The sequence below is a fragment of the Polypterus senegalus genome, chromosome 9 (assembly GCF_016835505.1).
Source record: "Polypterus senegalus isolate Bchr_013 chromosome 9, ASM1683550v1, whole genome shotgun sequence".
In the NCBI taxonomy this organism is placed as follows: Eukaryota; Metazoa; Chordata; class Cladistia; order Polypteriformes; family Polypteridae; genus Polypterus; species Polypterus senegalus.
In genome coordinates this window covers 138,173,723-138,194,704 of record NC_053162.1, presented here as the reverse complement: position 1 = coordinate 138,194,704, position 20,982 = coordinate 138,173,723, and the positions used below count along the sequence as shown (strand labels likewise).

Below are 20,982 nucleotides of genomic sequence, written 5' to 3'. Positions count from 1 at the left end.
CCTCACAATCCCCAGAATCAACTAAAAAAACACAGAGGTTTTGCCTGCACTCTGCACAGCATTCACATTATCAGTGTATAGGCCCGCCCATGATATCTACCAACTTTGGCGGGATCCCATGAAGTCTCAGGATAACCAACAGGGTAGCTCAATCAACTGAGTTGAATGCCTTATGAAAATGAACAAAGGCTGCAAAGAAACTGCCGATATTTGCTTTTGCACTCCATGAGAACCCTTAGTGCCAGGATGCGGTCAGTGGTAGACTTCTTAGGTATAAAACCAGACTGTTCAGGTCTCTGGAAGGAGAGCAAGTGATCATGGATCCTATTGAGGATTACCTATCAAGGACCTTACCTGGCACGGAGAGCAGTGTTAATCCTCTGTATTTGCTGCAAATTCAGGCAATTACCCTTTCCTTTCCAGATAGGGACAACAAGTCCCATTTTCCAGTCATTTGGGATGATGCCTGTCTTCCAAATGTAAGCAAAGATTTCTTGTAATGCCAGGAGAATATCTTACTACCAGTCTGGGGATGTTCACCCTAGACACCACAGATCCATGCGGCTTTCCCTACCATCATCTGAATGATCACCTTTGCAATCTCAGTGAGACAGCTAATTGGAGGATCAGCCTCAAGAACCATGTACCCAAAGATGTCCAATGTCCAGAGGATCAGCTTTAAACTGCTGCTCAAAGTAGCCAGCCTAGCTGGTTACAACTGCAGCGTCACGTGTAAGGACCATTCCATCACCCTCCCTGAGTGTGACTCTCTGAGGACCAGATCCAGATATGTGTAAAACTTTGATTCCTCTGTCCTTAGGGTCCCTAGAACTCAGACAGTGTTTGTGTCCTGCTCACAGATTCCCTTAACAAATGCATCCTTATCTACCCTTAGAGCTCTCACAGACATCCTTCTCATGTCCCAGTACAGAACAGAGTTGCCATTAACTTGTGCGCTGTGACTCCCCTCGATGATATCCAGGGTGCCCTGCAAGATAAAATACCTCCTTCTAGAAACACCAGGAACACCAACACAGCCCTTAGTAATCTTAAGGGTTTTTGTCACGGAAGGTTCCCCACATCGCATTAGGATTGGCAGTCGCATCTCCTGCAAGTCTACAAGTTACTCACACAAACTGCATACAAATTCAAGTCCAGCCTCATTCATCTAGTAGGTGGTAGTCTACTGGACCTAAGCTGGATATTCAGAGTAACAACAGCAAGACCATGGTCAGAATTCACAGCCTCTAGTGTCTCCCCACGAGGATGTGATCAATCAACTTCACCACACCACCAGTATTTGAATACCAAGTATGTACAATGATGTGGTTTAGGGTGCTGGAACCAGGATCCAGTGATCTGCAGCTCCTGGGGTTTTGCAAAGTCAAAGAACATGGAACCACTTTCGCCATGGTCGCTAGACCCATTGGGACCAACATAATCCCCATAGCCAGACCTGTCAATGCTACAATAATGTCAGTTACTAACCTGCTTAATTCCCACCAGCATAATGCATAAACATGAACATTTCATCAGGACACATCTCCAGTTCGTTACAAGACACATTTTTTTAACCAACATTAGGATTATGGACACTGTTTGCAAGCTGTTATGTGAACGAAAACGAGTTTCCACCGTTTGTGCAATACTTTTCCTGACATTTGCTAATTATCAAAAATCAAGATGCGTTTTCCCTTTAAGCAAAGGTGCGCGCACCAAGTCTCTGACGTTGGCTTTGGAAACAGTCCAACATCAATAACTCCAAGCACTCCAGTTCATAGGAAATGAATTCTTTTTAAACAACACCTGAAGGCTGGCCATGTGGGTAAAGCAGCTCATCCCGCTCCGGTTACGCCCCTTGTGCTGCTTTCATAAAGCAGACAGACTGTGTGACCAGTCAAGTTACTAATTTGGGGTCCTCGTGTTAAGCAGAAGGTGTCGCTCTCCTTGTTAGTATATTTTGCAGTCGTTTTGGAGTCCAATTGGTTTGTTTTTTCGGGCGTCTTTTAACCTCTTGCAAAATTTTAGGTGGATTTGCCTTTAGGAAACAGTGGTGAGGGGCGCAAAATAAGCTGTCAGTTGATTTTTATTTTTATCATTATTATTTTTCTACCTTGGCTTTTTCGATATGCTGCTGGAGTTGCCACAACAAGACCCACTGCTGGAGCAGCGCGACATAAACAGCTACTTTAGCCTCGGAAGCTACAACGACGGTTCCCCGTCCCCTGAACAGCAATCGTGCCATGAGTGCAGCCCGGAGTCCCCACATTTGATTCTAACGGACATCAGTAATCTGAAGGAAGATGCTGGAGCTGCCAGGAGCCCCGTTGCTGCGGAGCCATTCCCAGGTGAGGTGTGAGCTGCACTTGTGCCATTTGGATGACTATGACTTTGATCGCATTGCCATAAAACAGCATTTTTATCCGCCGCCGTTGCAATTAAAACTTTATTTATATGTGATAAAACCAAAACCTACAATTTATCCAGATTTTCTTTTGTAAGCACCTTATTTTTTATCGTATTTCTTCATGTATTTTATGTTACTCTTCAGTCTATTTCATGTATAGCCTGATAATGTAGTGAAATTAAAATTGTCAGTGTGGATTTCAGTCCCACTTGTTCCAGTCTACTTCTCTAGACAACAGATATTTATAATCTTATTTTAACATGATTTAAAATTCTCATGCCTGTTTTATCCAATTCAAAATCATAGATGGGTGGAGCCTACCCAGACAGCATTAAATGCAAGGCAGGAATTGGGTTCCAGTCCATTAGAGGACCAACTTGTGTACACACAGAGCCAATCTGACCCAGAAAAAAAACATGCAGACATTGTGAGAACACGCAGACTCCACACGAATAATGACATGGTGCGGGGTTCAGTTGTAAGAAACAGCGTCGTACCACTCTTCTACCTTCAGACTCATTAAATAATAATTTATCTTCTCCCCTACTAAAACTTTAACTTGAACTTGTGTTGAAAGAACTAGTCAGAGCTATTTTTAAACGAATATATGCATATAATGTGTTGATTTAAGAACAGGGTAAAACATGCCTGATACAAAAGGATTCACACCTAAAATCATTGATATAGTATCATAAAATATGTGCCAGTGATAAGAGAACAATGCCCAGGACAATCTGAAAACAGGATTCTATAAGTTTGAGGCTATCGTGCTAACCGCTGCACCACCAAGCCTCTTTATTAAACTTTAAAACTAAAGAGTAAATAAGATCTGCATTATTTGCTCCCCACTATTTTTGCAAAATGTTTTTAATGGTCAGAAAAGCACTGTATAAATATAATTATGCTCTTATATGCTTACATTGTAATCACCTGCTGGTTTATGGGTAATTATGCTGTACATTAAATGTGTACTGCCAACCGCTTTTTTCTTTTAATTTACTATATTTATTTATCTTCGCCAACTTTTATTTATCACTATATTCACTTATACATCTTCATCTTATTGTCTTATTATATATCATTGCCTTCTCATACTTCCCTCCCTCCCACCTCCTCTCCCTGCAACTGTGGCACATGAAATTCACTATGCTGCAGCAGTGAAGGTAACAATAAGTCTTTAATCTCTTTAGTCTCTAATGTTAAATATGCAGTTCCAATTAATTTTTAATTGGTACATTATGCAATAACGTTGCTTAATTTGGAATTGTTTTGGTTTTCATATAATGGGACAACACAATAGTATTTAACAATTATTCTTTGTCTGTATTTCAGATTCAAAGCTAGCAAAAAAACAAGCTCAGAAAAGATATTTGGGAGTCAGAGTAAGAATGCCAGTTAGAGATATGCTACGGAAAATCCGAATTGCCAAAGGCATCGATCCAAATGAGATGCAGGTAAAAATGTCACTTATGAACTAAAAGTTCTAAGTTATTTCTGCACCTGTGATTCCTGTAAAGTCCAGTGAAAGATATAATCTACAAAGGCACACATATTTTATTCTTATGTTGTTGTCCTCCTTAGTGCAATAAAATGAAAATGAAAATTACTATTGGATTATCTTGCAAGATTAGTGACTTTTAAGGAAAAGAACATGGGTAATATTGAACAAAGAATAGTGGTAATTTTATTCTGATAGCAGTAAACTCTACTTGTCAGGGCATGAAATTATAAGGGTTGAATATGAATTGAAGAGGACAATGTAATGGAAAAGTATTTATGCAAATTGTAAATGCTTCTAAATGACATTGGCATTTGATTCTCTTTGTTATTAGATTATTCTTTTTTAACTGAAAATTCAGTTTGTCTCATTCAGTTACACATGATTTAGTTTTATTTTGTTGGTGATTAACAATGGGGATCTTAAATTGTACATAGCTTTTAAAACTATTTGTATTTTAGAAAAAAATATACAAAAACAACAAAAGAATTAATTTTATTTATTTGAGTGCCTTGTATATTCGCAAAATTCTTTACAAAGGAATTTATTTTAGGTTATAGAATAAAACTATGAGTTGCATGTACATAGTAAATACAGAGCACAGAAGAGGAAATGAAGAAGACAGTTGTGCACAAAGGGAGACAAAATTGACCAGAGTTGCTTAATTACCATATATAAAAATGAATGCATACACAGCAAAACTGCTAGTGTGAAATTAACACTTCAAGTGTATATATGGATCCACACTTTCCATTTATACACTTTTAACAATTACTTTGACAGTATAAACGTTCATGTAACACCGACAACTTTGCTGTGTGGATTCTCAGTGATGTTTACTCTGATTCAGGGCTCAAGGGCACTAAAGCCTGTCCCAACAGCACTTAGCACAAAGCTGAGTAATAATAAACTTAATATTTATTTCTTAATTTAACATTGAAGCCAAATTTGTTTTCAGTTAGAATTTTTAATTGAAAAGGTTACTAATAATAGCATAGGTAATATATGCTATTATGTTTACCGTTTCAAGTGCAAATCATCTGTAATCGTTTATATTTGCAGCTTTCAGTTTCTGTCTCAGTGTTTAATTACATTTAATTCCAAAACCTGATTGTTCCATTATTAGGTCCTAGGGAGCCAAAGCTGGAGACTTTCCGGGTATCATTGTGAATCAAGTCAGTAGCCAACCCAAAACAGAAAGCAAGTACATCTCAGTAGATAGATAGATAGATAGATAGATAGATAGATAGATAGATAGATAGATAGATAGATAGATAGATAGATAGATAGATAGATAATACTTTATTAAAAAAAGTATAAAAAATTTAAACTTTACAGAAGTTCAAGAAAAATATAAGTGATATAACAAACCACAACCCCTCAAATACACATAAGAACCTCTGGCTTGGATTATACAGTAAGAGAACTGCTGCCCTCTGATAATAGTGCCAATTTTGATACTCCAGTCAAAGAAATACGTGTTTGAGATGTGTGAAAAAATACCAAAGCATTCAGAGAAAACCCATGCAGATCTGTGGACAACATGCAGATTACACACTTGATATTTACGTGACAAGGATTTGGATTGAGGTTCCTGAGGCTGTACGTCAGCACCACCCTACCTACCATCTAATTGTGTCAGACTTTATTAGTATTGATGGATTTATGTGGCTAATGTCTGTCTGTCTAGTATTCTCTTTTTGGTAAGAATATTCGCCTTGTGGGATTTGTTTTCCTCAGAAATGTGTGACACACTAAAAGTATTTTCCCTCTCGTATCACCACTCCTTGGATGAATGTTGTGTAATTGTAACTTTAAACGTGCAGTATACTATATTTATATTTTACTGTTTGTTAGCCTAAATATGGTGGTGGGGAGTCTGCGTGCTCAGTGCTATGAGCTCCCTCTTTAAATTTCTACTAGATTTATATTAGATTCAGCAGCCAGTTGAATGCATTTGCACTGTTTTCAAATATTCTTCATATTTTTTTTCTTATTGCTGTTTCCATACTGTAGACCCTTACGTCCTAAGGCTTCTAATATTGTGGCAGTTTTTTTGTGTGTCATTTTTCTTTGTAGTTCTGTTGGTAATTTTGTTGATTTTTTAAGCACTGCTTATTTTTGAGTGCTTTAATTCTTTTCTTTCTTCTTATGAATGTATTTTCTCTTGTCTTTGATCCTTTCCACGTTGTGGCTCATGGGGTTTCAGTAGGGGTAAGTGAATTAGCCAGAGCTTGTCCACACATGTAATGGCTGGTGAAGCAAGTTGGACATCTATAGTTAGCATTAGGATTTGTTAGAGGTTTATACTACCTGCTAGTTTTGAAAAATCTTCCTGTCAAGTCAACTACCCAGAAAACTTAATGGGTCATATTTTGTGAGCCTCCTGAAAGTTGTATTTCTGTACTAGCACATTCACAACAGTTTGCAAGATTAAAAATAGAATACAGAATCACTGGGGAAACAAAAATATGCACTATTTTATGCAAGTTTTTTTTTTTTTCATTTCTTTTTTTTATTCCAGGACAGTCCACCCAAGGGATCCAAATCATGTTCAGGTAAGAACTTTGAATTAATTAAATATAAACATATACTGTACTGTGTGTAATGGTTTTGTCAGAGTTTTTTATTTAGCAGTTCATGGCCAGGAAGAGTTGTGAAGCCCATAATACATGTTGGGGAGCCAGCCAGGCAATCCCTTTGTTTAATGAAAACAAAAAGAAAAAATTAAGATTTAGATATAAAGAACAAAGACTTGGCCTATCCAGTCCCAATATCTTTTACAAAAATACTGTATAAAAGGCTTCAGGCAGCTTAGGAGCTCCTTCCACTTTGAAATCTGGGTCCAGAGAGAGACGCCACTCTCTGGACATATCCTTTTTTATATGATCCTGACCAGAAGGTGCGGGGCCTTTTCCAGACTCTGCTGGTGGGGTCAGTTGCCGAGCCCCTCTGTATTGCAGGTGGAAGAGAAAGGCCAGTTTGCAACAGCGCCTCGTCTCGGTCCAAGATGGTATTGCTTACCACTACTGAGCCCTGAAGGCGATTCCCAGGCACACACACGTCACACTTTAAATGTTAATACTTTTGTATTATAATTGTAAATATGCTGAAGCGTTCTAAACCAGTGACTTGGTGAAGACCACTGTACAAAATAAACTGAATGAATAAAACTGACCTATATTACTGATTCAAAAAATTACTGCTTTTGTTTCTCACAGAGATAAAGAAGCGTGTTCACCAGTTTTCAGATAGGAGACACAAACAGGTACGATTTCATTATTTTCTCAGAATGCTAAGTTTCCACTTCATAAATTATCATTCTATATTTTCTTCTGAATAATCATTGTTGAATTGTGTCCTGATGCAAGCTGTAGCTCAAATGTGTAATCTGCCTTTGTTTTAGATCAAGCAGCCAGCAAAGAGCTTGGAAGAGCTGGCTATGTTGGTTGAAGTGTTGGCTGAGGACTTGGCACGCACTAGAAGTGATGGAAATAAGGCAGCCCTCAGGTTAACCCACAACTGCACCCCTCAAAGCACTTGTTCAATGTTTCAGCAAGATCACAATGCCTCCTTAGACTTGCCTCCGGAAAGCATTGCACCATCTCCACAGCCATCTTACATTTCAGGTGACATTTCCCCAGAAAGACAGGATTTTCATCACTCTCCCATTTATGAAGAAATGCTTTTTCAGGGGCCCAGGTTCCTTGGAGGCAATTGCAACAAAGCTCAAGAAGACACTAAAGTTTACTCCCAGGTGGAGTTCTCTCCTCCATATCTTGACTATCAAGTACCTTCAATTCCAGATGTGTTCTACCCCAGTGCTCCTTCATACTTTTGTACAGAAAAGCCACAGTCTCAAACATGTTATGAACAAATGGAAAAATATAAAATCTCTTCCTTGCACAATGTACAAGACACAGCTGGGCTTTCATTTTTCCAGTTTCAACTTCGTAATGAAGAAAGTTTGCTAAGGCTATACACAGACAAAGAACTCCTTGAAGTGAATAAAAATGGTAGCACGTAAGTCACTTTAAACTTAAACACTACAAGCAAGCTTAGTTCTGGCTGATTTTACTGAAGAGGTAAATAAATGTAACAAGTGGTTAAACTCCATTTTATACTTAGCTGCAGGTACAAGGCATTTTCTTTTACTTGGCAGGCTGCAACGGATTGTAACTAGAGTCAATTGTTGTCTGGTTTTTAAAAATAGGTTTAGGGCTGTATAGGACTTAATTGGAATGGAATGAGAGGCACCTAAAAATTGCAAACACTTTTCCAAGGAAATAAACAGGTAGAATGTAATGTAGAGAAGAACAAAAGTAATACTGTGCAGTACATATGAAAGCTGAAACTGCTTTTATCAGGTCCCTTTCCTAGGAAGTCTTTAAAGAAGAGGGTGTGCATGAATACTTAGTTTATTTGCAACTCCTGTAATACAACTCCTCGGCCATATGAAGTTATTAACTGTGTTTCTATACTTTTTAATAAGAATATATAATGGTTAGTTCCTCTAAAATAATTTTTGACCATAAACACACATATTGTGTTAGGCTGTAGAGGAAGAAAAGCAAATATTTCTTTGTACAGAATCTTTTTGTAAGGTGATTTACAAGTACTCAGCTTTAGTAATGCTAAATACTAATACAGTGTAAAGGTGCTTTACAAGTACTCAGCTTTAGTAATGCTAAATACTAATACAGTGTATATAGCTGAAACTAGGGAATAGACCCAATAAACAGTGGGCTCAAGGTTGCATAAATAGTCAGTGGGTGGGATTGAACCAGTAGCTTTGGGTGTTGGGGTGTGATGTTTTAGACATCATTGAAAATAGCTTACTAAAAAGGAGGCAAGTGTCAGTCAGCAAAATTGGTCATGTAGCTTTTGTATACTGTATGTTACAAAACCGCACACAGCTGGTGATTTTAAATTACATTTGACTAGCACTTCCAATCAGAAACCTTTGTGTCTATCAAGAATCTATCATTTGGTATGAGCACTGTTCTTGTAATATATTGCAGGTAGTCTAAAATCGTTGAAATCTTTCCAGAAAACAGTTGAAGTATGTCTGAAATAATATTTTAACTTTTTGTCTTTCTGGCAAAATCTTTTAACTTTATCAATTATAATAATACTATAATTTTTTAGTAAGTATATTTAATTATTTACTTTTACTTTCATTTGCTTTGAAACTAACATTTGCTTATTAAAGTTAATATCCTAAGTGAAAAAAACTCTCATTAACTATGTGGATGATGGGTGACTCATTCTTTCACTTGCACAATTTTTAATTAGTTATACAAAATTACTGAGAAGGGTTTTATTACAAGTTCTGTTTTTTTTTCTGTCATACTTCTAGATCTCTCCATAGAGCAGTATTTGAGGGTAAAAGAGCAAAGGTGTATGCCATTGCCCAGAGGATGGTCAAACTGAATAAAATTGACACCAAAGATGCAGAGGAAAGGGTATGCTCAAAACTTTTTCTTTATAAGATGCAGTGCTGTCTTTCTGCTGAAAATTTTTATTTATATATTGCCTGTAATTTGATTTATAGTTTTCATACTCTTTCTCTGTACGTTTAGCATTCGTTTACTCAGAGTTTGATGTGCTTGCTGCTTCCAGAGCAGCTCTTCTTTTCTCCACTCTAGCAGCCCGCTTTTTCTCTTCTTTTGTTGGCATCTTTTCTCATTAAAACTGATTAAGTCAGTGTTTGTGTTGCAATTACTAAGTAAGTTTTCTTAAATTTTTTACTTAAGCTGGCAATTAAGTCTTCAATCTGCCTCAAGAATTATTTAAGATATGAAGAGGTAGGGGAAGTGACAGCGAAGGCAGTAGGGATGAGAACGGTGCCCGTATGCATGCGTCGCATGACTGTCCTGCTGGCCACTGCTGAGAGCTGATTCTACAATAAAATAAAAATAAAAAGAGGAATAACCTTGGAGGTCAATCATTATCTGAAAGCAGATAGCGGACGTCACGTACTATATGTGTACCAAATTTCAGGTCAATATCTGGAACGGTTTGCAAGCTACAGGTGACTAAAAATCCTGGACAGACAAACAGACATCTGTTCCCTGGGGAATACATTCATACTCCCAGGACAATCAAGAGGTACACTGTAATCTCTCAGTTGTTTATTGGGTTTGTGGTTTAGCTTTCTCACTGTACAGATGCATGGGAAGTGTCCAAGGGAGATCCTGTCTATATGCCCAAACCACTTTAATTGACTAGTTTCAGTTCAGAGAAGCAACAGTTCTACTCCAAGATCCACCCTGTACAGAAACCTCATTTTAACTGTGTGCTCAAAATCTCATTCTTTCAGTCACCGCCCAGAGCTTGTGATCACAGATGGGGATGGGAAAGTAGAGAGAATTGCAAATTCTGCTTCGCCTCACCATCATGGTTTAGTACAACAGTCACAGAAGAAGTTTTATTTCATATTTATTTTGCATTATAGCAATATTTGTTATAGTATAACAATTATAATAAAATTGTTTATTAAAGTACAAAGTGTGCTGCAAAGGCACACTGTAGCTACAGTTTAAAACATAAACAACTTTAACAAGATGACTGTTTAAAATTAAATATGCAAAAATAATTCAGTTTTTGTTGCCCTCTTGTGTGTCATAACTAGCGTCTGTAAATAATATATTTAGCAATAGTGACTCAATGCTATGTAAACCAGTGTCTCCTTTAGATATTCTGATGTTTTAATGCGTCTTTTTTGGTGGAGATGCTTTAATGTATGTATCTTTAGAAACCTGTGAAATGTATGATTACTGCTGTGTCTAGAATCTGAGTCCAGTTACCATGTTCAGTGGACCATTGGGTGTGTTTATAAGCTTTAAAATTTTCTCAGCAAAGTTAATCATTCTCAGTGTGAATATCATGTTTTTGTTGTTGTTCTGTGCAGAAGGAGGCTAAAATATTAATTCATGTTATGTTTCTTTGTTGCTCCACAGACAGCATTACATCTAGCTGCTGAGAAAAATCAGCATCTAATGGTCAGTGATCTTATCTCCCTCGGGGCAAATATTAATGAAAAGGACAAGTTTGGCAAGACTCCTCTCCACCTCTGCGCAGAAAATGGATATATTAGAGTGTTAGAGGTAAGAGAAAGAATGGAAAAATACATTGCTTCAATGCAGTTCGATAAAAAATGTTATTTTTAACTATGACATTAGTTTAGAAATCTATACATTGTAAATGTTTATGTAATAAGAAAATAATGTTTGTATAAAAAATTAAAATAATGACATGCAAATGACTATTTCTTAATTCAGTATCAATTTAAAATGGGTACAACAGACAGCACAAATCCCTTGGCTAGAGTGTGCGAATGTACTGCAAATGTAAACCCAAAAAAGTTTGCTGTAGTCCTTCATCAGCATTTTCAGGTGTTTAAGGAGGCATTAGTCTTGCACTGATTCTCTGATATGCTGATTCAAAGTGAGGTTGAACCCACTAATATATCTAGGAACTGTAAAAATAAACATGAATATCAGGAAATTGTCTATCTAAAAACCACTAAAATATTAAGTCTGAGACATAAGTCTACTTTGCCTTTGACTGAATTGAGAAACAGCATATATGCAGTATATATATAAAGTGAATCACTTTTTTGTGAGCCATTTTATTTTCTGATACCAGTGAAATTAGCGAGAGGTCGGGAGTCAGCCAAGCATAAGAAAGCAGTCTACCTTAGGGCACACCTGCCTACACACCCCACTTTTATTCAGGCTGAGCTAATGTAGAATTGCCAGTAAACCTGATATGCACATCTGTCTGGTGAGAAATTGAGAGTGCTCGAAGAAAACTGCTAGTTGGGTGAGAATCTTTTTATATAAAATGCCAATATCTGCCTGCCTGTCACACAATTATTTGTGAACTAATGGGGTTAAAACCTTCTTCTTGGTCTTAATCAAAAGTATATAACCTGATGTATTCTGAAAAATTTTAAAAAATATTAGATGCATAAACCTGGTGGGCACTTTACTAGTTGGCAGAAAACTTCCACAACCCTATTCTATTGATAATCTCCCAGGACACGCTACATACGTGTTCAGAATTCATAATCATACATAAGTTCTTACATTTGTAAACAACAGGGTCAGAGTTTACTGTTTTTTATATCTAGCCTTTTGTAGATTTTTATTTTAGGACCATGGGTCTGCATATTTTACTAGGATACAAATAAGACACTAACACTGACCAGAACAGAAGTCAAATCTAATTCCAGGGCACTATAAGGTGGTAGCACTAACTATGTTATAGACTGATATATACAGTATTTCTTTGCAGTTCTATGAGTAATTAAAAAGGAAGAATAGATGCATTTCTAGTTTCTTTTTATTACAATGTGCCTCTATGTAGGATTAATTGCAATTCAATGAGAATATTTAATTAATACTTGGAACCATATGTCAACCCATTTTCTGCCTCATTTAATAATAGTTTGAATGAATTACTGTGATATTTGTCCCATCCATCCATCCATTGTCTAACCCGCTGAATCCGAACACAGGGTCACGGGGGTCTGCTGGAGCCAATCCCAGCCAACACAGGGCACAAGGCAGGAACCAATCCAGGGCAGGGTGCCAACCCACCGCAGGACACACAAACACACCCACACACCAAGCACACACTAGGGCCAATTTAGAATCGCCAATCCACCTAACCTGCATGTCTTTGGATTGTGGGAGGAAACCGGAGCACCCGGAGGAAACCCACGCAGACACGGGGAGAACATGCAAACTCCACGCAGGGAGGACCCAGGAAGCGAACCCAGGTCTCCTAACTGCGAGGCAGCAGCGCTACCACTGCGCCACCGTGCCGCCCTGTGATATTTGTACTCATGGGAAATTGAATGAAAATAGTTTGAAGTATTTTTTAAGCTCTTCATTCATATCATCCATCCATCCATTTTCCAACCCGCTGAATCTGAACACAGGGGTCTGCTGGAGCCAATCCCAGCCAACACAGGGCACAAGGCAGGAACCAATCCTGGGCAGGGTGCCAACCCACCTCAACACACACAACACACCCACACCCCAAGCACACACTAGGGCCAATTTAGAATTGCCAATCCACCTAACCTGCATGTCTTTGGACTGTGGGAGGAAACTGATGCAGACACTGGAAGAACATGCAAACTCCATGCAGGGAGGACCTGGGAAGCGAACCCAGGTGTCCTAACTGCAAGGCAGCAGCGCTACCACTGCGCCACCATGCTGCCCCTCTTTCGTATCATATTTAACCAATTACTTTTATAAATGGTGTCTGCACCAAAAACTCCATTCAAATCAAAACATATTGAAAAATCTAAGATAGTCTTTAAAACTCAAAGATATAAACAGATCATTTTACCTGGTTACACAATGGCTCTCTAGAAGCCCTCAAATTAATTCAGGAGTGTAAATGTTAGTGAAAGGGTGATGGCACTGGAACTTGGTTATGCTACATATATTTTTATTTAACTAAGTTAAGTGCACCAAAGTGTAGCTTTGTTGGTGAGCTTCCATTCCACTTTTTTATCCCCCTGCTATTATTTTTCTGTGAACTGCTGATGCATTTCCCATGCAATTAACTTCAACATGCACTCTGCCTTCCCATATCTGACAAATATCCCATAGTTTGAGCTAGCACTCATTAACAGTATTCAAGTAACCTTAGTCTGTAGTAGTAGGGTGTTGTACTTTGAATTGAAATTGAAATTATCATTTCTCACAGCTTAAATAAAACATGTCACAGACACGATGGCTTTTTTAAAAACAATTTTAGGCAAATGTAATGGGGCAGTATTCATCAAATGCACACAACTCTCCACCAGAAAATGTGCAGCCAGTGCAGGCAGTTTGGCGTGTCAGTAAAAAGGATGGGCTACAAACCACAAGCTGACAGGTAACATTCTTCATCCCTGAGCCACTCACTGTTACTGCCTATGCTCAGACTCTACTAAGGTCATGTCATCATCACAAGGGAGGATTGACTCACAATTGTATAACCTTAGTAAAAAAGTAGAGCAGAATATGAAATGATAAGTAAACTGTCCTAAGCATTTAAATATTTAAAGAAACAGAACTTAGTTCTTATTGCACTGGACAGTTCCAGCTACAACAGCTTATGATTCAGTCAGCCAAAAGGGGAAGCATATTGTTCCTGATGCAGTTTATAATTACCCATGTTCTGTTTATAATGAGAAATGTAAATATTTCTAAAGTAGACTGCTGTTACTTAATCCATACTATGGTAATGACAAATCCCATGGCTCCATTTTAGTTTGTGCACTTGTAAATGGCGTTTTTTTGTTAATACCATTTTATAATTAGTGTTTGTGGCTACTGACTAGAAAATGAAATAAATCGGTTTCTTGAGAATTTATCAAAAATCATGAGGCAGTTGTATTTTTTTGTTTTTTCTATCAGTTTGATATATACTGTGAAAATGGAAGGAAGGGGATAAGTTTTATTAAAACTCATATAACCTACAAAAAAAAATGTAATTTCATTATAGATGCTGAAAAGTGCCAAGAATAGTGGAATTCCATTGGAAGTAGAACCTTCTGACCACAATGGTATGTATGCATGTTAAATTAATTCACCGTCATAACTGCCTCAGTGTTTTTTTGCTTAGCTTTTGACACTTTTTTTTTTTTTTAGGGTTGACACCCCTTCATTGTGCAGTCATTGCTTTAAATATTACAGTAAAGCAGATGGGAAAGTGTAAGGATCAAAATGACATCAACTTTCTGGCTTTGAGGAAAGATCGTTTATTTGAGGGCATGGAGTGTCTTCTGCAAATGGGAGCAAATCCATTTACTCGAGTAAGCTGCCCAGCTAGGCTAATTTACATTTTGTGTGTTTTTATTTATTAAGAGAGTGAGTGATCCTTGTTCTAACCTAATTAATTGTCTTGCCAACTGTATGAATTTTCTAGGAGAGCTTATTTAGAGAAGGCCCTTCATCAAACAGGGTCATGCATTCAGTGATTGTCTGAGTTATTATATATCAATATTTTAATCAACCTTTGGACGAAAAGCAAAGCAAGCAAAACCAGTTTCACTAGAAACGTAACAAGTAATGAATAAGACTGTCATGTGTTAAAGCTTTCGTGCAAAACAAACAATAATAAAAAAGACTACATTTATTTAAGAAAAGATAAACAGATATACAATATGCTATTTTGTTTTAGGATCTAATGCTTTCTCTCAGTGATATTTATTTTTCCTTCCATGAACTCAATGTCTTGTAAAATGTTGCTTGCTTAGAGATGAGCACAGTTTAAAAAAACACATTGGGGTGGAGGCTAGTTGAGCATGGAGAAAAATGGGAACTATTAAGAACCTAAAATAAACTACAAGGCACACTGTATAATATATATTATTTTTTATATTTATTGTTACTTAACATTTTAGAAATTTGTGTGAAATGACTTCTGAATGTATTCTGCTGATTATCTCAGCAGGTCTCTTGTGAACATGTAAAGTTGAATGGCTGTACAACACATTTCAATAAAATAAAATTACCACTTAAATGGTAACTTTAAAAAATCTTTTGAAAAGGAGAGGTTTTCCTATAAGATCTTATATTTTTCAAATGTATTATCCTTGTGACTATAACCTTCTTTTCAACAGGAACCTCTTTTGGACCGTACTGCTGTGGATTTTGCTGAAGAAGACAATAATCTGGAACTGATTAACTTCTTTCAGTCTCACTATTCTAACAGTGAAGCTCTCCAAAGTGAGGTAATCTTTTAAATACGTTTTTACATATATGATGCTAGCTGCATATGGTCTTTGGGACAAAAACAACCCACAGACTCGCTAGCAGTTTTACTATATTGGTGAACTTACAGAGAAGTCAGCTAAGTGGGCTGGGACAGGTTATATCTTGTCGGAGACAGACATGTAGTCGAGTGAAGTTGTGACACAAATTAAGTGGGACAGGCTGGAACCTGTCTCAGGCAAACAAATGGTAGGTCATTTTGTGAACGTACAACATGCATACACCACAAAGCTGAGTTTGTCTGTTTGGGCTGAATGAGAAGAGAGGTGCATGCTAATGCTGAAAAAATGTATCCATGTGCTATCTCACCAAGTGCAAGTCAAACTTGTATAAGCTTCTACATCTTTCGTAGAATTCACACCAACCCCTGTGGCAGTGGTTGAATGTGAGGAGAGCAGACTTCTCCATACACACCCACCCACTTGCACACACACACGTATTCAGAAATGAGGTGCACACAAGCACTGAACAAAATGTCAAAATTCATGCATGCACCATCTTGTGGCTGTGGTTGAGCATGAGCAGAGCGCACTGCTCCATACACACACACACAGGTCTTTTGTTTATATACTGTATATTGATGTAAAATAGGGTGGTGAAGTGGATAACAATGTCACTTGAATTACAGAGTGTCCTAGGCAATGTCTGAGGACAGTTTGCACATTGTTCCCAATTCTGTATGGGACTTTAATCTGGGTACTACGATTTTCCCTCTATATCCCCAGAGATATGTACCTTAAGGGAACTGTTATGGGTTATGTAATTATTTTATGTTATATTATGGTTATGAGAATGAGGTTATGTGTGTGAGTGAGCCCTGGCCAAGGTTGTTTCTTCTCTTATGTCCAGAACCCCCACGTGACTCTAAATTGAATTAAGTGAGTTTACGATGTTACATTTTATATATCTAAAATTACATATTAGCTAGGGAGTAATTGCTAAAAAATATTAAAAAAATGTTTTTGTCATAAGTTTTGGTTTCTTCTATTCATGTACAGATTTAGTCAAAGAACTACCTAAATTTTTACTTAATCTTGCAAAACTCAAATTAAACCTTTATTTAATTTGTATTTACTTTGTGCTTATAATTTTCTGCATGAGCTAAAGTAAAATTCTGGTCATTACTGCTAAAATTAATTTCACTATTATATATTGACTGGCTTTGAACAACCCCACTTGCTTTGGTAGGTAGACCTCTGGGAAAGAAACTAACCACAGAGTTATTGTTTAAAGTTGTCCCTGATACAGGGCCATGAAGAATGTGGGGAAAAGAAATTTATAATTTAGAGGATGTTCACAATTTTTTAAATAGTCAAAGTTGAGTAGACTGAAGAGATTTTGATCAGTTTGTATCACAACATATCTTACTTGATACAAAGAATGAATCTTGTTTAGTGCTTTAGGAAGTGATGCCTTCTTGCATTACTGAGGTCATTCTTATAATGCACTTGAAAAAGCTGGTTTAGCTCTTTAGTTTTAACTACTAATAAAAAAACGAGATAATTTACTAGATAAATTATGCATTATGTAAATACATGCTATTAGATACTGTATACTTCACAGTGCTTAAAAAATTAGTTGTAATAATAATTTAAAAAAATGTAATTTTTAAATATATTTATTAAAAATGTTAAGATTTTTTGATATCTCTGGTCTTTAATTGTGCACTTTAACCCTGTATGAAGCTATTTAATGTATTACAAATGTATGTGTAGTGCAATATATGGATAGGTGATAATGATTTTTCTCCAAAGTAAATGCCGTTATGTCTGTCTTTACTTCTCTCTTCAAGAATTATGCTTCTCGCACAATGCTAGATCTTCTGGGATACACCGATACTCTGTATGGTGGCTGTGACATTCCAGGTCTTCCTCAAGTTAGCATTCTGAACTGAACTTAGCAGCCTTTAGGAGGTAATTTGTCTTGAAAAATTTCATAGTATTCATATGTGAGATCTCATATGCTTATACAGTGTCCCTAATCTATTCAATAATCCCAATAACTATTTATTTGTAAACATGCAGCCCATTGTTTCAAATAAAAAGGACTGAAGTAAATCCAGGTCTAGATTCTCAAGTTAACTTGAACACGGTTTCCTTCCTATTTTGTATAATGTATATGGAACAGATTTAGATAGATAGATAGATAGATAGATAGATAGATAGATAGATAGATAGATAGATAGATAGATAGATAGATAGATAGATAGATAGATAGATAGATAGATAGAAACTTTATTAATCCCAAGGGCAAATTCACATACTCCAGCAGCAGCATTCTGATAAAGAACAATATTAAATTAAAGAGTGATAACAATGCAGGTATAACAGATAATAATTTTGTATAATATAAACGTTTACCCCCCCAGGTGGAATTGAAGAGTCGCATAGTGTGAGGGAGGAACGATCTCCTCAGTCTTTTAGTGGAGCAGGACAGTGACAGCAGTCTGTCGCTGAAGCTGCTCCTCTGTCTGGAGATGATACTGTTCAGGGGATGCAGTGGATTTTCCATTATTAACAGGATTTAGTTAATTATGCTCACAGGGATGAATGTGTTCACATATGCCTACCTCTATCCTTATTCAGCACATTTAAATAATAAAGACAAATGGTTAATCTGCTCACTGATTACTTTATATCTATAGCACTGCAATGATACAATCCATTCCAAATCAAAATAACTCAAGAAAAGACATGTTATACTGAGGCAGCAGGTTTTTTTGTATATCTGTTCATTCAACTTAATGTTAATTAGCAAAATTAATGGACAGGAACTATTGTGCAATGTTTGCTTTTAGGTGGATGGGTTTAGTCAATGTCTGTCTGGAGCATGAATGTTTTTCTTATATCTGCATACTCCATTTTCTTCTCACAAAACAAACATGTGCAGGTGAGATTGACTGACAGCTCAAGAATATCCCAGTTTGATTAAATATGGCTGTGCAGAGAAATGTGTCTCATAATGAGCTAGAGTTGTGTTCAGGGAAAATGTCCAGCTTAATGCATTGTGCTAGTGAGATTTTCTTTGGGTCCTCATCTGCCTGACTAGGAATAAGTGGGTTAATAAAATGCATGAACAAGTTACAAATACACAAGTAATAAAATTGATATCAACTTTTTATTTTTTTTTTAGAGAATCCAGAAATGTGAACCTGGAGAAACCATCTCCTGCTGGAATTGTTGCACAATTCAAGTCTCTGTGGCTGTTATGTCGGCAGTCCATGAACTGACAGTAAAAGTCTCTGAAATGTAAGAAGCCTGAACCAAAACACTGAACAAAGTGCCTTAGGCATAGTGTTGAGTTTAAATGTTCTCCTAATGTTTGCACAGGATTTCATCCACACTTCAAGATGAGCCGGGAGGATAATTTACAAAACTCAAATTCTAATTTTGTGCGTCATGCGGTGGTGTCCCATTTAGAGTATGATTCTGTCTGATACTCTAGCTTGTGATGTCTCCTATAGAACTGCAATTAAAAATGTGGGAAAAACATAGTATTTTGTTCTTAATTAATTGAATACAAATTAAAATGACCAAATTTAAATATTACTTTTGACCTCCACTGCATACCCGTTTTGAATAATGAATTGATTTCCTATGTCAAGGTTCAGGCTTCTTGTTATGCAACCAGAATTTTGTAAAGGGCTAAAGCAACAATATTAGAAAGCTTGAATTAAACACTAAAGTGGAGAAGAAAAAAGAAAAATCAGTGTAAATTGATTTTAAAGAAATGTTCACTGTTTAAATTAAAAGGTTGCAAGCCCATGGTTGCAAATTAGCTGGTTTCAATGAAACTTCCTTTGTTTGCTACATTAATGTAGTAAATTGTAAATATTACAATGTTACGGAAATAACTATGTACAGTATATTGTAGGTTTGTTTTTCTTGGATATTTTGTTTTAGTTTAAGGTCCTTAAAATGGCAAGTTAGTGTAAGGCTCTAAGAGCATACTGTTACTGAAAATGTTTGAAAATATCCTCCTTAACTGTCTAAAATTGAGAACCAAAGGAAAATGTTAATGCATTTCTTTATATTATATATATGTATATTTTAAATGCATGTATCATTTAAAATAATTTTGTTTCAATAATAACTTTCAAATTTCTAGAAATATACTGGGGTTGGAGTTCTAGTAGACTTTACCTTATCATGCCATTCACTAACCCTAACTCTCACCCAAACCTACCTCACCTTTGGGCAAGTGGGGGGCATTAGGTACTAACCCAAAGTCAGATAATCCTAACACTCACCATAATTGTTTTAAAATATAATAAAGCAGGCATGTTTAACTCTTTCATCTAGTGTATTCGTTTACATGTATAAAATATCATTCTGTTAGACTGTAAATGTGCTTGATGAATTCCTACTAATTTTCCTAAGCAGGTATTTTATATGTTTGTATCTTGTGCCCTCACATATGCAGAATTTGTAATAAATTGCAACAAACAATATACACTGAAATTATTCACTTTACTGAAAAAGATAATTTGCTGTTACATGAGTACCTGGATGGAGGATTTACCTGCATTATAATCAACCACACATAGCTCAGTATACTGTATATACTTACCAGTAGTTATTTTTGAATAATCTATGACATTAGGATACTAACATATATGTTTTATTAATCTTCTTTTTATTACTGTGAAAATTGTTTTACCTAACCAATGGTGTGGTGTACCTTAGTGGTGCAATGTAATAAAAATTAGCCATGCATAACATTGCATTTATAGTATGTACTGTATTTGTAATTTAATACTTTACAACCCTGCACTTTGTTGCTGTTGAAACTGAATTAGCTATTGAATAATAAAGATATTTTTTCATTTCATCAGAATGGTTGCTGAATGTACTACTTGTTTTTGTTGTGATATTGTTAAAATAGCACAATTTCTTATCTTGGACATTTGAGAAATAAAGTAGCACCTTTTTATTCTCTTTAATTTTTCTTAAGTTATAATATAACTAACAAAATCTAAGACAAGTAATAATGTGAAGTGCTAATAAATACTAAAAGTAATTACTAATAAATTAGAAATACACTTTAGGCAGTAACACCACAGAAAGGAGCCTTTAAGATTTGCTTTGACTTGCCACCATGCTGTATGGGCAGTTGTGCGTGCATTCGGTCAGCATGTGCAATTAGTGAGTGAGCACACAGGGATCAGGGTAATACATGCTAAAGTTTGGGCACCCTTGTGTAAATGTCCTTTACTGTGAATAGTTAAGTGAGCAGAAGATGAACTGATCATCAAAACGCTTAGAGTTAAAGATGACACACTTTCCATCATTCAC

The 20,982-nt window shown here is 36.4% G+C and overlaps 1 protein-coding gene across 1 annotated transcript; it reads left to right on the top strand.

The window, feature by feature from the left end:
• The first annotated feature begins 1,852 nt into the window (after positions 1–1,852).
• zgc:113279 (uncharacterized protein LOC553749 homolog) lies at positions 1,853–20,521 on the top strand. The gene is made up of 12 exons (XM_039763984.1): positions 1,853–2,348; positions 3,740–3,861; positions 6,430–6,463; positions 7,127–7,173; positions 7,312–7,928; positions 9,265–9,370; positions 10,868–11,014; positions 14,418–14,478; positions 14,564–14,727; positions 15,538–15,648; positions 17,481–17,601; positions 18,821–20,521. Exons 1-11 carry the CDS (start codon positions 2,129–2,131, stop codon positions 17,580–17,582), a joined length of 1,731 nt encoding a protein of 576 aa, XP_039619918.1. The 5' UTR covers positions 1,853–2,128; the 3' UTR covers positions 17,583–17,601; positions 18,821–20,521.
• Positions 20,522–20,982: the final 461 nt, after the last annotated feature.